The following is a 17,426-nucleotide window of genomic DNA, read 5'->3' as shown; positions in this document are numbered from 1 at the left end:
CAATTAAAATTCATTTTATACTATTTAAACCTAATTTATAAGAAATTAAAAAATTAAAGTAATATATATTTTTTTAAATAATAATAAAAATAATATTATTATTTCTTAATGGGTTACCCGCATCCGACCCGAACCCAACCCGAAATTATCGGGTTCTTAATGGGTCAACCCGATAAGGACACGGATCCAATAAGACTTGACCCCAACCCAATAATTTCGTGCGGATTCGTGTCAGATTATCGTGTCGTATCGAAAATTGACCGCCCTAATGAGTATGATGAAAGGCTGGTTATAAAACTAAGGCCAAACATATCATTAAGTCCTTATACTTTAATTGTTTATTTCAATAGATTCTTATATAATTTTGTTGTTTTAGTAAGTCTTTGTACTGTTATATTCGATATATTCCAATCTTTATTTAGCAAAATCGTTATTTTTTTCATTATAAAATAACATATCATATATCAATTATTTAAATATAGAGTAAAGGCCAAAATTGGTCCTGAACATATGGTCATTTTACCTTTTTGGTCATAAACTTTATCTTTTGGATTTTTTAGTCGTGCACATATGAAAATTTTATCATTTTGGTCCTCCGTCAATAGTTCCGTTAAAAACTTAACGGTCAACGAATTTAATCCGATTTTGACCAAATTAGACTTTTAATTCTGATTTTTAATTCACTAATTATTCCCTAATTATTTTAACAAATAATTCTGATTACTTGTGATTGGGGTCGTCAATAGTTTGCAAGCTTTCCCCACGCTTGAAAATCCAGCGACGGCGGTTGGAGGCGTAAGATACGGCGGAGTGTATCGGATTTAGCCTGTGAACTTGAAGAAAGCTTAAAATGAAGGAATTAGCTCTGCAATACAGCATTCCCCTCTCTTCCACCACAAAATTAGGAATTTTCCAACGAAGAAAATTTCCTTAATTTCAGTCCACTAGGAATAGGTGTGTAAATTGCAGCTCTGCCGCCGCTGGTAGCCGGTGAAAATCGAGCAAACCTCTACAAGTCGAAGAAATAGAAGATGGATTGCACAGCAGTAGGTATTACGCGCAGAGCAAAGAGGAGGTAGAAGTGGATGAAGATGGAGATGAAGCGACTTCGTCGTCGATGCTCCTGTCTTCGAGCATAAAGCCTGACAGGAACATTGCTTTGCTGGACGATTACGAGATGCAAGAGATGGATTACGTCTCCGACGACCCCAATCACCGGAGCGGCTACGTGGCGGTTAAAATAATCAGAATTATTTGTTAAAATAATTAGGGAATAATTAGTGAATTAAAAATCAGAATTAAAAGTCTAATTTGGTCAAAATCGGATTAAATTCGTTGACCGTTAAGTTTTTAACGGAACTATTGACGGATGACCAAAATGATAAAATTTTCATATATGCAGGACCAAAAAATCCAAAAGATAAAGTTTATGACCAAAAAGGTAAAATGACCATATGTTCAGAACCAATTTTGGCCTTTACTCTTAAATATATTCCACCTAATATCCAAGTCGGTAAATATCAACATAACATGAAGAAAGAGATAAAACAAGAAAAAATGACCTCGGAGAGAAGAGCGAGGATGTTGGGTTTGCGAACACGGCGGACATGACCTTGGAGAGAAGAGCAAAATGTTGGCGTCAAAGAGGGCGATGGAGGCGAGCCCCGAGCCCACGGCGGCGCCGTTCACGAGGGCGATGCCTTCCTTGGGCTGGAGCTCGAAGAAGCCGCCTTTGACGCCGGTGAGCTTGAAGGATTCCTCGGCATTGAGGGGCCCACGGCCTTGGAATTGGGACGGCCGGTCAGGAGCCCAGCGATGTAAGAAGAGGGGCACGAGATCGCCAGTGGTCGTGATTGTGGCGCGGAGAGGGAGGCATGGGGTGATGTTCTGGTTAAGGAATTTGGTGATGGCTTCAAGGATTTCGAATCGGATGCCGAAGTAGCCTTGGAGGAGGGTATTGATCCGGACTAGCGTCGCCGCTCTCGTTGCCGTGTTCGGCAGCGTGTGGTTTGATTCCGTCCCGTTTCCGAATATTCCGGCGTTCAAGAACCTGTTACCATTTTACTCTCTGAACATTTTCTGTTTCTGAAAAAAAGAGAGAGAGAGCCTTGTAGTTGCATAACATTATATGCGTAGGTTATTTGATTAGATTTGAATATGATTGTTAATAAATGTTTAGTTCCAATGAAATAAATCTGGAATTCTTTTTACTGTGGAATTCTAAGTTTTTTCTTGTGTTTTATCTCTTTATGTTGATATTTTCCAACTAAGATATTAGGTGGAATATATTTAAACAATTTCTCCCTCCGTCCCGCTTTAGCAGTCTCGGTTGCTTTTGCGCACTCGTTTTGTAAAAATGATAATATATAGTTAAAGTAGAAAAGTAGTAAATTAAGAGAGAAAATAAAGTAGAAAAATGGTAAAGTAAGAGAGAATAATATATCGAATATAAAAGTATAAGGACTTACTAAAACAGAAAAATTGTATAAAGATCTATTGAAATAAACCATCAAAGTACAAGGACTTAAGGATGTGTTTTGCTTAAAATTTATTGTGTTGGTTGCAACTTAATAATTTCATCTTAGGGTATCTTTGGTATCTAGGTAGGATTTAATCTGCATAGTTTAAAATTTATTAAACTATTTTTAGATAGGTTAAGCTAATATTGACTATTCTTTGGTATGTTAGATAAGTGAAAATCATACTATTAAACTATTTAGTTTTAGATGGGTAAGCTAATGTACTAACTATTAAATTATTTAGTTTTAGATGGTTAAGCTAATATTGACTGTTATTTGGTAGTATGTTAGATAAATAATGTGGATAACTTAATTTAACAATTAATATTATACTGTTTGTGTTAAAATGTAAATTGACCAATTATCCTAATAAAACAATCACCATGATTTCAACTAGAGGGTAATTAAGTAAGCAACATGAATTAACTTGATCGTAGTTTTACAATAGGTTGAGTGTATCTAATTAGGTGGAGTCAATTTATGTTAGTCTTTATTAGTGAAAGTAGTTATTGCCTTATTGGAACTTCTTCATGTGTTTGAGGAAGATCTAAGGGTTCCAACGGATAATTCTAATTCATGGAACTCTTCATCATTTCTTTATGTTCACCTTTTGTGTTTCTCTATCTTTTGAGTAATTAAATCTAGATCTACAAAGTAAATCTTGTGAAATGTAATTCACACAAAGGCTTGAAGATTAGCATTAGTATTAGTACGAGCGAAAAAAGTTTAGTTTTTTAAAACTATATAATATAGAATCGATCTACGTAGATGGTCATGATATATTATTTTTTTCAAATCGATTTTCGGGTAAATAAGAATTAATATATTAAAGTTTGTCTTTATAGAATGGAGTTGAGATTGTTAATGTAAGTTACTTAATCCCATATTGAAAAAAGTCTTCATTATTCTTTTATTTAAGAGGCTAAATTATTATTTGTAATAATTTTGTGCACAAGTGACAGGCTGTAAAACTCATACACGCACGCGTGCTACCGCCCATCCACCTAGCCGTGTGCTAGTAGCCTTGGATTTTGTTATTTTTTTGGATAAATGAATTTAAATTTAAAGGCCACACTATGGATGATTCGAACCCGTGACTTTAATTTGTCCTCATACATTAACCCCTCTACGGCTTGGCCAACTCACACACTGCCTTGGTTTCGGTAATTAGTCTTTGGATGGTCTTTGAACTGTTCTCTGGGCTGAGGCTTGGGATTTTTGGGCCCAACTTAATCTTTTTAAACCACTGAAATGGACCAAATTAAATCTAATAGTCCAATTCTGCATTGAACACGTAGCGGAACATAACATGGCAAATATGTATATGTGTCTCGTCATGTGTAGTTGTCTAATTCATATGTGCACACAAAGTCATCTAGGTACATGTTGCCTGTTGGGGTTATGTTGAACCATACACAACGGAATACTTGTATAGACAAATAAATCACGCATAAATCTATTTAACCGATTATGAGATAAATTAATTCACATGCTAAATAACTAATTTCTTATTAGTAGAAAGCAAATAATTCATGCATAAGGAATTTAACCATAACTCATGAATTCTACGTTTAAAAATTACCAAACTGGTTTTCCAAATAATCGAAGATTGCTTGAGACTTCTCCACGTGAAGTTCTTCGTACTCTAACACGAATCTTCGAATTTGTTTTCCGAAGGCAAGTTATATTCTTTAGGTGGACAAAACTTATTAAAACCAAAAGAACTCTATTAGAACCAAACCAGAATCTCTCTTAGAAGAAGATAAGAGAATTTCAAAATTCCAAGATGGAATTTTCAATAGTTATGAATGAATCATGTCTTCTCTCTAGTCTCCTTAATATAGAGTTATAATGCATCAAATTAAGGATTCATGGAGATTTGACTTGGGTCAAACTTGATGATATTTTACTAATTAAATTGAGCCAAAATTTAATTCAAGCCTAAATAGAGTTATAGTAAAATAATATTAATATTGATTGTCTATCCAATTTCTTAATAATAAAATATTTTTCCAAACACTTCTTGAGAATATTATTAAACTGGATTTTTCCAGCACACAATTAATTGCAATAACAATGCTAGGACGGCTAGACATTAATTATCACCACCCAATATATTAGGATTATTAGATTACGAGCGGTTTAATTATCTCTATTATTTAATTTATAACTCAATTTTGGAGTTCTATTTTCATATAGTACTTTTTCTTCGATTTTTTATGGATTGTATTAGGGATGTAATGAAATGCAAACTCTATATATTGTACAAACTCCAAATTATGATCTGAACCGTTAAAAAATGCCAACAGATGAGACATAACATCAACAGAAAATGTCAACGCAGTGTCAACGGTTAACACCGTGTTGACATTGTATTGAAATTGTGTTGATATCAAAATCTTGAAATTTTTACACTGTGTTGACGTTGTGTTGACAATGTGTTAAAGAGTTTGAAGTTTGTACAATATATAGAGTTTGCATTTTATCACTACCCATATTGAATATGTATATCTCTATGTTCAGTTTATTAACAGATATACCGTACCTTTGAGCCCTAATTAGATATTTTTTCGTGAGGGAGTGATATACTGGCTTTTAAATCAAGCCACCTCATTTTCTCCATGGTTGGATAAATTTGCACGTACTGTTTATTTTGTTACAAATTGAGAAAATTATTAAAAATACTAGTCTAATAAAACGGCAAATGCACGTTTCTTTAGACATATTTTAGGCTGGCGAACAATCATCTTAAATTCTTAAATGTAGAGCAATCCTGAAGCACATATACAAAATATTAGGTTGTGCCCAATATTTATCATCTAAGACTACTGCCCGGCCAAAACGATATTTTGGATAATTAGATATTAGAGTGGATAACCTATATATAGTGGTGGGGGGATTTTGATTGTGATCTAACACACGTTAACTCTAGTTTCTACTCCAAATATAGGAAGACATTTGCAAATGACATATGCTAATTTGTCTGATGTATCAAATTCATCACAGGATAGTAAAATATTTCATGCTTGATGAATGAAGAGATCAATAGCAAATTATGTATGTATAATGTTATGCAATATGTAGTCTTTGAGTTCATCTCAACCATATATAAGTGCTTGATACGTACTTTCTTAGTTTATTGATTGTACTAGTTTAGCATCAATTAGAGGGATTCTGGGGTCATTATTATTTTTCTTTAGCAGTTGTCGATGTTGCCATGTCTATATGTTAAAACTAATACCCTACTTAGAAATTAGGATGCCCATTAATAATGTAAATAATGTTGAAATAACTAGTATAACAATTTTTAGACTTTTAGAATTGTAAATAATTATTAATCCTTTGGTACCATTTATTAATCGTTCTATTTCATTATTATTTTTTTTATAATATAATTCACAGTCTAATAATTCATTTTATGTATAATATTAGTATAAAATAAAACTCCCGTGTTCCATTAACTTTTCAACCCACTTTCTTTACCTTTCTTAAAATTCGTGATAAGTCAAAGTGAGGCACGTATTGATGTAGGAGGGGAGTACTATAATTAAAAAAACAAAAAAAAGGGTAAAACGGGAATTGAACAAAGATGTAGATGTCGTCATTTTCTCAAAGGAATATGAGAGATGACAACACTATGAAATAAAATGACGATTTACATCAAAATTACATGTTATCGGTCACCGTCACCACCCAACCTCCTGCTATATCATTATAATTGATATAATATTCAAAGAAACAGGCAACTGCTTAATTCTGCTGAATCGTCGTTGTTCCTGTTTGATGGAGGCGCTGCCGCAGGACTGCTTGTCCCTCGTTATCGCGCTAACTTCGCCATGCGACGCTTGCTCCGCGGCGGCCGTCTCCACCGCATTCCGCACCGCCGCCGCCTCTGACGCCGTCTGGGAGAGTTTTCTGCCGCCTGATTATCGCGACATCGTATCTAGATCGGTTTCGCCGGTCAACCTCTCCTCCAAGAAAGATGCGTTTCGCCGCCTCTCATCCTCGCCGCTTCTCATCGACGCTGGCAAAAAGGTCATTATATGTTTAACGACGGTTTATGCGTGTGGATATATATTTCATTACTTAATAATTTCTTTTAGTATATTATAGATAATATCTAAAACTATTTTATATACTCCATGTGATATAGTATGTGCCAATTTAATTTCTCCCCTGTTTACGACGAAATTATCTAAATTGATATACTCAGATGGGCCCATAGGAGAAGTATTATTAGAAATTTTATTAAATTTATATTCTTATACTCGAATATATGTAGTATATCATAAAAAATCATAACGATATTATATTTGATAAGCATATTTCACAACTAGGATTAATATATAAAGAGAATAGTTTTTAACTATTTTTTACCTTTTAATTCTTATTTTAACATTTTCTTCTTGGGCTTAAGCATCTCTCCCATCAATGGATATCATAAACTTTTATAGTCCAAGTTCGTAAATTTGTAAAAGACCTTATGATATTAAGGGGGCTTAAGCCCATAAAAGTAATTTTTTTTTGGTATAATATCATTAAATTTTTAGTATTTTATATTAATTGTTGTGCAAAAATCTTGAATATTACAAAAAACATATTTATTGTAACATTATTGATGAGACGAAGCGGAGGAAGCATGACCTAATAAGAGTTATTAATGTGGGACAAATGCAGACATTTTCAATAGATAAAAATATGAACAAGAAAATCTATATGTTGAGTGCAAGGGAGCTCTCAATTGCTTGGTCGAAAAACTCTTTATATTGGTCGTGGAAACCGGTGGACCACTCGAGGTTAATTTCTTCAACTTACATCTTTTATTTTCATTTCTATAATAATTTAATCATTCAATTATATATTTTTCTTTGATCGCACAAAATCAGATTCTCCGAGGCTGCGGAACTAGTAATGGTCTCTTGGCTGGAATTGCATGGAAAAGTGAATATCGGAATGTTGTCCCCAAACACGACTTATAGAGCATACCTCATTCTTCAATTGGTGAATCGCGCTTTTGGATTGGATGTAGTTCCATCCGAGGCTTCGATTGAAATCGGAAATTACAAAATGAATAGAACAATTCATCTCGACAAAAATCGTAGGCATGGAAATGGAGAGGAAGATAACATGATTCATCCACGCGGCGACAAATGGTTGGAGGTGGAACTGGGAGAGTTCCATAGCAATGGGAGGAAGGAAGAAGAAGTGGTGAACATTTGGTTTAGAGAAACAAATGGTGTGCATCTCAAGGGGGGCATTGTTGTTGAAGGGATTGAGCTTAGACCTAAAACTTGAGACTTCTTGGAAGCACTATAATTTTAAGCATAGGAGACAATTCATTGTGTAATTTCATTCAGTCGGCACCAAATAATGAAGTTTTCTACTTGTGTCATAGTAATTTATTTTACAGTTTGGATGTAGCTTGCGTTTATGATCCTGGATAGAAGATTTTTATTGAATCATCAACCTTTTTTTTCTTTTTTTTTTCTTTTGAGACACTTATAATCATATTCATTGCAGTGGGTGCATTTACCGTTGGACATATTATTCACCTTAATTTGAGCTTTATCATAGTAATATTACTATGATAAATTCATTTGTATGTTCATGTCTAAGGCCATCCACAGTGGGGTGGAGATAGCGCACCCGATGCATCGGCACGCTATCGTCCGCCACTGTGGCTCCGCGGACGACGGACGATGCGTCGTCCGCGCCCGACGCTTAGTCTGCGGACGAAGCGCGGACGATATGGCATCATCCGCGCCATCGCCCGCCCACTGTGGGCGACGCGGACGATGCAACACGTTTTAGTTTTTTTTTTTAAAAATTCGAAAATTTGTTATATATATACCACAGCTTCACTTTTCATTTGTAACGTTTCGATTAACTTTTAAACTCTCAAATTACGCTATAAAATGGATTCCAGTGGATACTCAAGTCCTAGTAGCCCAATGTTTGGAGATGGCGCACGGTGGTCGGGTACACAACCTGGCGAATATCGGTCGTTCGACGCCAACGCGCAGTACGATCCGGACTTCAGTACGGATTCGTATGGTGGACCTCAACCAAACGTGCACGGAGGAAGAGACTTCCGGCACACCGATGTCCTCCCAGCGGCGTCCCCCATAGGCGTCAAGGCTGCGAAGAACAAGGGGAAGGCAAATGCGACATCCTCCTCGACCGCCGCCCCCATCGCCGATCCCGACTCCGACCCCTACCCCGACCCCGACGACACTTTCCTACGCGGATTTGGCAACGGCCTCGATGGCACGGACGTTGTTGGATACGCACAATGCCCTTATGAAGTGTATGGATCCGCCCAGAGCCGAATTCCTCCAGAGGTTGATCGATGAGTTGAGCCGGAAGTTGGGGCTTTTGTAGGATAGTCAATTTTTTTTATTTCTAACCCATGTAACTTTTTTTATAATCAATGAATTTTTTACCGTTCTTAGTTAATCGTTGTGTTTTTTCTAAGTTTGCATTTATATATTTGAAAATATTTAAATTAATTAACAAAACAATAGTAAAATGCTTAGGGCGCCCTACTGCAAGTGGAAGGGGAGGAGGATAAAATGCTGACGTGGCGGTGCATAAGGCGGGCTTTAGGGCGCTCCACTTTGGATGCTAATTCTTAAAATTGTTATAAATATGACACGAATCTATAAAGTATCAATAGTTGACATTTTGTATATTAATTGACACTTCCCAACATGACAACGTTCCATCTCCTAAGTAAAAAAAAAAACGTTCCATCTCCAAGTTACTAAAAATGTAACTTATTGACCTATCAAAATACTACATAACCAATACCGATCGTATTGCGCAATATTATATTTATATATTTTGAAGTAAAGAATTATTGAGACATCATACTTGATTTACCTTGCATAGAAATATTTATCTAATCGTGATCCAATCAGGTGTTATACCACACCTAGTGTATCAAATATAAAAAGTGACACTACACATATGTTGTGGAAATGAGATATACAAATCTTGTCGGGCGAAATTACAATGAAAAATAAAACAAGGAAATTACACGGAAAATAACTTAACAAAATTACACGGAAAACTTGTGGAACGTGGTAAGCCGAGTCGAGGAGTCCTCTTTGCTCAAGACGAGATACGCACCGGTAGTGCTCTCGGTTTGGCGTGTCGTTCCCAAAGATAAAACGGCTTTGTCTCTGAAGTAGCAGCACCGCTAGCAACAGAGCTCCGGCGAATGGGAGTAAGGCGGGGCAGAGCTTCGACGGGGAAGATTATGCAGAGAGGGAGAGAGCGTGAATGCAAGATGCTTGTGTATGTTCTGTGTAGAATGAAATGGATGCATGCCTATTTATAGGCTAAGTCCACCTGCAGGGCATTGATGGAGTCAACAGCCATTATGTGTGTCATGATGGCTTGACTGTAACCGCCGGGGGTTATTGATTGGTGCACTAGCTAGTGGGAGCTGAAGAGACACGACGCACCTGGACCCTATCCGCTAACTGAATTACCACTTACTCCCACCATTTTTCTTGTAGATGGAAAGCGGTAGCCATTATGTGTGCCATGATGGCTTGGCTGTAACCGCCGGGGGTTATTGACTGGTGCACTAGCCAGTGGGAGCTGAAGAGACATGATGCACCTGGACATGCTACACGAAGGGATACACCATGGACCGTCGGGGTCCATCGGGGACCTTTTGTCTCCCGTTATGCGTCGGGGTCTAGTGGGGACCTTTTGACTCCAATGGTGAGTCGGGGTCCAGCGGGGACCTTTTGTCTCCCGTTGTGCGTCGGGGTCCAGTGGGAACCTTTTGTCTCCCGTCATGCGTCGGGGTCCAGCGGGACCATGACGTCGACTAGGACCCGTCGGGGATAGCGTGGAGTTTGGGGTGGTCTAAAAAGAACAAGTGAGGCTCGAACCACGCTCAACGACCAGCTCTAAAGACCTATTCCCAAGGCACAAGGCACCAGGCACCCGGGGCACGGGTCACGGTGCGCGCGTGTGGGCTCTGTCACCCGTCTTATTCCACAATAATTAACACCTAGTTAATTAATCCCTTAGTCTTTTCACATAGCTCATTTCTAGCTTTATTGTGACCAACTTTAAATATATTATTTCTCACTCACCGAGAATCGTATTTGAGAAAATGAATAAACTACGGTCATCTACTAGGAACGTAGATCGACGTTATTGCCTTTAATTTCACGAAATTAAATGTCTTGTAATATTTATTATTAGTCAAAAATCATTTGACCAAGCACGATTCCAACAAACTATTCTGCTATTCATGATAGACTATCTACATTTATCTAGGTTGTGAATCTTAACTTTCTTTTATAAGGAACCGACTAAAAGATTTTATATAATTATGACCCTACCATTTAGTGAACAACTTATAAGAACTTGTTTGTTCGGCATATATACCCACTCCTTCCAATCTCTAAGAAATAGAGACTTTGGGAATGACACAATTTCTTAGAGACTTTGGGAATGACACAAATTTTAGTGTGAAATTAATAAAACAATTGAGTGAAAGAGAGAAAGTTCACAAAGTTGTGATAGTGGATAGATAATGAGAATCACATCATTAGTAGTGAGTCAATATTAAAAATTCGAAGCGAACTAATTTTGGTAAATTTAAACAAAAATGACAAAATTTTATTTGTTGGAGACAAATGAAGTATTCTTTGATAAGAATTTAAATATAATAATAAAAGATAAATCACGTGATAAATAATTTGTTCTCATCTATTCAATCTATAATATAGATGAAAAATTTGTTTGTTCAATTTATATTACTCCTTCAATTTAATCAATAAAATAATTTCTTAGTTATATATTTGGAAAATAATTATTTCAAATAGAAAGCTGGTGAAGCTTTCTCATTTTCTTACCTATAGTTGGTGCCCTATAATGTAAATTCGATACAGGCAGTGACGGAACTATATAGGGCCAAACCCCCGCGCCAGCGGGGGCATGGCCGGTACCAGACCCCGACCCCCGCCTATACAGCCGCCCTCCGACCGGTCTCCGCCCTAGAGCAGCCCTGCACTCTAGCCACTGCGCCGTTCTTTTGAATTGAAAATTGAATTAGGATTAGGGAAGAAGACAACTTTGGGCTTATTAGTTTTGGGTCAAATAATTTATTATTGGGCTGTTTTTATGTTTGCCCTTTTTGCCTTTTACCTTTTGGGCTATAATAAAATAATGTTGCCCTAAGTCCTTCACACATAGTATGCCCAAATCCTCACAAGTCAGAAATTCTCACGCAATACGACAACGCACTGTTGTCGCCTGCTGGAGATTTTGCAGCTATTCGCTGATTCAGGTAAGAACTATGTATGTATCAGGACTATGTAATTCAGTAATTCACTATTTGAAAGAATTGTAAAAACAATTTACTATCTTATTTGCAGCAATAGCGTAGTGCAGTACGTGATTTTTGATATAGTTCTTTGTTTGCCTCAATTCTTATTAATTTAATTGGTCTTTAGATTTGAACCACTTGATAGTTTTTTAATTAAATTAGAACTGACGTATTGTGCAAGTAGTACCGTAGTAGTTAGTGAATTTATTAGCATCTGAATTAATATAAACTACTATTTAACACTAATTAATCTTGTTGTAGTTAGTGAATTTATTAGCATCTGAATTAATATATACTACTATCTTACACTAATTAATCTTATTGTTATTAATTATAGTTATGCATCGGTATTTTTATAAAATACAAAAGAATGATTCAACTACAAGTGCTCCAGATGATAGTAGTATTTCAATTCCGAACGATTATAAATCAAGAAAGAATTAATGTTGTAAGTGTCGAATCTATCGCAGAAAACATAAATAGTGACCCGGCAAGACGAAAACAGACATTACAAAACATGGCGACTCGTCGAAAACTGTTATCATCTAGTGTGTCGTAAAAGTTGAACAGACATTACATGTAAAATTAAATATTTTGTTACGGAGTTTTTTTAAAAAAATTTAGCCCCGGCTTACTCAATTTTCTGGTTCCGTCACTGGATACAGGAGAAGGTGATGGACGTGAGAGCTATATACATATTCACCCACAATACTTTTTTATTCACATTGTGCAATAATTTTCTCCCATATAGTGTTTGAATTGTATTTTACTAAATTATGTAGCATTATATTATAACTACCATAAAAATCGTTTATAAAAGTTTATTAAATCTGATATGCGTACACTGAAAAATAAACTAATTCTCAGCTTAGACTTGGGAGAGATAGTCCAGCTGCGTATACATTGGCCCAACCCATTTGCAGCCCAAATACATTTTCCCACGACCTAGGGTTTATTCTCAGTTGCAAATTATAAAGCCCTCACTCTCAATTCTACTCATTCACCTCCACAGAGCGCAGCGTCTCTCCTCCACCTTCCGCATGTCTGGAATAGGTATTCGAATACACTGAAATTGATTATTTCAATTTTGTAATTTGCATCTCGATTTTTGTTTATATTCAAAGGAAATGGTGTTTGGCAGTGATGATTAGATTACTAACCCCAGCTCTATGAGATCTTTATTTTGTATGAAGATCAGGGACAATACTTTTTTCACGTCTCGTCTGAGCCACTCCATTTTTCTTTGTCATTTCTTTCATAAATTATTTGTAAACTTTTTATCCAGTCGCGAGTTTAGGTTTGAATCTGACTTCATCAGTTGGTTGTTTCATCGTTAAAAACTCTCCCTTTTCACAAATGTATATTCAATTGAGAAACAGAGAATATAAGTAACTCAATTTTTACCACACATTGGGGAAATGGGCTATAACAACTATCACGGTTGTAATTATACGTGTGATAGAAACCCCTCATTCCCAGACATTGAGAAAGCAGATATTTAATGCTTGTTTGCCAAGATGAATGACACGCAAGTTTGGCTATTCTGTTACATTATGAGATTATATTCTTATTAAACCTATTAGCGACTTCGGCCTAATTAATCCAAACAATTGGGGTAGATCTCGGATTGATGGGTCGAAACTTTCAGTTGGGGATACTTTGTGTTTTGCTTATAATTAATTTTATTGGCATAATTACTTTTGTTAATTTGTTAATTTATACACCCTCCGTTTGTGTATAGGAGTTTCATTTTTTCATTTTAGTCTGATTGTGAATAGTAGTCTCAATTCACTTTTACTATAAATAGTAATAGAGTCCTACCTTCCACTAAATCATTTTACCACATTTCATATATATATATATATATATATATATATAAAAGTGAGACTCGTATTCTATTAATTTTTTCCATTCACTTCTATTAAAATCCGTACCACCAAGAATGGTGAATGAAGGGAGTATCAGAATAGGAACTTTTATTCGAATTTTTAATTGTCTTACTTTTATCCATAAATTGAATCATTTTTATTTACAAGGGTTAGAGGGGAAGATGTACTCCCTCTGTTTTCCAAAGTTTATTCCAATTTAAAGTTTATTCCAATTTGATTCGGCTTGGATTTTAAGAAATTGTTTGACTTTGTATTAAATGAATATGTAGTAAAATAAGAATCACACATTGAGGTGATGGAGAAATTGTTTCATTTTGTATTAAATGAATGTGTTTAGTAAAATAAGGTTCTCACGTTTGGTAAGATTTGATGTGAGATAAACTTTGTGGAATGGATGAAAATGTTAAAATAAGACTAATTTTAGGTGGTGGAGGAAGCAGTTAGGAAGTAAATTTCTAGGTACAGTAGAAAATGAGAAATTGACGAAGTTAAACCTAGCTAATCAGACCTTCGCAAGTGCAAAATTTGAAAACATGGTATGAATTGATAAAAACATTATGACATGCATACGAAACCTGGCCATGTATGAATTCTCGGAATATAATTCATACTATGCATAATTGTCGATTCAAGTTTATACAGTTTTTGATATGTTGCTATATCACCTTTTCTTATTTTAGATAACATGTTATATCAATATGCAAATTATATTTAGAAATTTCGGAATATGAGTCTCGAATATGTTGATACGTATTTCAGAATTTAGGATTAAGCCTGTCAGAATATGAGGTTGAGGCATGTGAATTTATCATAATAAAGGTTTTTTACATTTTCTCCTATTTTCCTACTCTTTTTTCTTATTATTTGCCTTAATAAAAATATGAATAGACCAAACTACCCTACAAATTAAACTTTTAATCTGTGAATGAAGTTATATTTTAAAACGTGTGCGTGAAGTCCTCCTTCACGCTAAGACTCGGCGGCAGCGGCCGAGGTAGGGGAGACCAAGAATTGAAACTAATTAGCCAAGAATTCGAAGTGATGATTTAGCGGATTTTTGATGGGAATAAATGCAAGTAATAAATGAAGATCACAACACTGAAAATTACGTGGTTCGATTTACTGAGGTAAATCTACGTCCACGGGAAGAATAGAGGGCAAATTTGTATTGCTTGATCTCTTACAGATTACAATGCTGATTTGCTATATCAGATTCAGAATCTAGAGAGCTTAACCCTGGTCTATCTGATCTGAGTTCTATTTATACATTCGAACTAAGATCGTGGTTTGCAGCCCTGGTAGGGGGGTTGATAACTGCTTAATACCACTAAATAGATCGTGGGTGTAATGGAGGTCGTGGAGATCCTGCATGGGTCCACTATCTCCTTGTTCGGTCGAATACTGAGACCGAACTGCTGAACTTTGCCGATCAGCTTTTGCCGATCTGAGAGTTGAGCTCGATTGGTCGGCTTTTACCGAGCTATAGGCTGTGACCGAACTCTTTGATTGTGCCGAACTGAGAGTTGAGCTCGATTGGTCGGCTTTTACCGAGCTATAGGCTGTGACCGAACTCTTTGGTTGTGCCGAACTGATACTCTTTCTTGGGTTTTGGGCTGATGGGCCGTCACTGCTATTGGGCTCGCAATTATTGTTTAGTTGTTTAGTTCGTATCCCATCACCACCCCCCCGAAAAGCGAAGTGAATCACTTCGGCATTTTGGATAAGTGTAAGGGGGAGGCTGACGTCAGGGGACGTGCTCTGCACGTGTCTGCATTAAATGTGACAGCAAATCCGGCCAGAGAATCCATAAAAAGTGGGATTTGAAACGGTGCGACGAATTTGAAAAATATTTCCTTTCTTCATCATTGGAACACTTTTGCGATTATTTCTTCTGCATTCTCTCTCTTTTTCGTAAAATTTTCTTCCGCTTCTTCAAGAATTTCTTCAGACTTTCGACCATCAAATAGTAAGAATCATGTCTTCTTCTTCTGAAACTGTTTCTGAATCAGGTAGTGGTAGGAAGGGGGGTAAGGGATCTTCTGGCCGGAAAAAGTCCGGGGAGAAGACGGTAGAATATTTTCACAGCATTTTGAGTAAGGATACTGTGATATCCTTACACGGAAAATATTTTCTTCCTGGGGGGTTAGTGGTGATTCCCGACGACACTCATAGGGCTAACTCGCCGCCGGAGGGTTATGCCACCGTTTACGAAGCCTGCTTAGAATGCGGGCTTCGTTTCCCTCTTCCCCCCGCCTTTGTAGAGCTTCTTGATTTTTTCCAACTTCCTTTAGGTCAGGTGACTCCAAATTCTTAGAGGCACTTATCGGCCTTTGCTGCCGAGCTGCGTAGACTAGAAAAGGATCTGTCTCTGAGGGCAATCCTTAATTTCTTTCAGTTTAAGAGAAAGGGATCCTGGTTTTACTTGATCCCTTTACAGCCCTTTAGAGCCTTCTGTAAAACCAAATGGCCGATGTGGAAAAATCGCTTCTTTTTTTACAATAGGACAGCGGCTCCGGACTTTTCCTGGAGAGGGCCGAAGTCCGTAATTCCTCATCCTCGGGTAGAACCGTTGGACGAGCTCGAGGGCGGGCTCAATAAGATTCCCATGATTAGGAAACAGTATTTGGAATCTGAGCTCGTCAAGGGTGACTTCGTGTTCGACTCCTCGTCTTCGGACGAAGAGACTGAGGGTGAGGATTTCTTTTTTATGCTTTACTGCTTTAGCGGCGAAAACTAACTTTGTTTTCTTGCTTTTTGGCAGTGAACATGCTAAGCAGGCTTGGTCGTAAATCCTCTGAATCAAAGGAGCCGGAGAAACAGAAAACCACCAGCTCGGCGTCTGATGCCGAGAAGAATCCGAAGAGGCAGAAGACCTCTTCGAGTCAGTCTTCGGATCCAAAAAAGCCGGGATCGACCTCGGCAAAGGGGAAGGCGAAGACTCAGAAACCCCCAAAAGCGCCAGAGAGAGACATTGTCCAGGGGGGTTATGGATCAGGAGTGGTTACGGCCACTTCGGAACATATCTCTGAGCCCTTTTCATGGCCAAAGGACTTTGTAGAGGTGAATTTTCTTCTTGATTTTCTGGCTTTGCTTCTTTCCTATATTTTTTTTGTGGCCCCTCTGTTGACTTTTTCCTTTTTCCATTTTCAGAGGAACAATATGCTCTGCAAACTCGTCACAGTTGAACTCTCTAAAGCGTCCAGCGATTATGATGAGATGCAGAGGAATTTGAATGCTGCTCGTCACCAGGCCGAACAGGCTCGGGCAGACTTTGAGGGGGCAAGGGCCGCTATGATCTCGGCTCAGGATGAAGCCCAACGTGCCAAAGACCAGCTCATCATCCAGAGAGAGCGGTCGAAACAGGGGGAGGCGGCTGCCGTGGTTGCTCAGGGGGAGGCTCTCCGTGTTTACACGGAGAAACTCTTTTTGAGCAATCAATTTTCGGCCCTTATCGGTGATCTGCTGAAATTGATGACCGATAATGCTGAGCAGGAACCCGAAGTCGTCTTGCCGCTGTATGGCCGAGAGATTGCAGCGCGTCTCCAGAGTCTGCCGCTCCTTGAGGAGCTTGCGTCTTCATCGGTCCTGCTTTCTGCTGAACGAGTCCGTAATTGCCGTGCTGACCGTGACGAGAACATGGAGGCCATCTTTGCCTCCTTGGGG

At 37.4% G+C, this 17,426-nt stretch overlaps 1 protein-coding gene, 1 non-coding gene and 1 pseudogene across 2 annotated transcripts; 2 read left to right on the top strand and 1 right to left on the bottom strand.

The window, feature by feature from the left end:
* Window positions 1-776: 776 nt before the first annotated feature.
* LOC121796708 lies at window positions 777-5,142 on the bottom strand (annotated as a pseudogene).
* Window positions 5,143-6,191: 1,049 nt separating this feature from the next.
* Window positions 6,192-7,911, top strand: LOC121793943 (F-box protein PP2-B15-like). Its single transcript, XM_042191964.1, has 3 exons — window positions 6,192-6,554; window positions 7,197-7,315; window positions 7,406-7,911. The coding sequence occupies exons 1-3, from the start codon at window positions 6,303-6,305 to the stop codon at window positions 7,812-7,814; spliced, it is 780 nt and encodes a 259-aa protein (XP_042047898.1). The 5' UTR covers window positions 6,192-6,302; the 3' UTR covers window positions 7,815-7,911.
* A 5,096-nt stretch (window positions 7,912-13,007) lies between these two features.
* Window positions 13,008-13,112, top strand: LOC121797496. Its single transcript, XR_006049861.1, has one exon. It is a non-coding gene; the product is annotated as a small nucleolar RNA snoR69Y (small nucleolar RNA).
* The last annotated feature ends 4,314 nt before the right edge of the window (window positions 13,113-17,426 follow it).

The sequence above is a fragment of the Salvia splendens genome, chromosome 3, assembly GCF_004379255.2.
Source record: "Salvia splendens isolate huo1 chromosome 3, SspV2, whole genome shotgun sequence".
Taxonomy (NCBI): Eukaryota; Viridiplantae; Streptophyta; class Magnoliopsida; order Lamiales; family Lamiaceae; genus Salvia; species Salvia splendens.
This window is presented reverse-complemented; position numbering and strand designations above follow the sequence as displayed.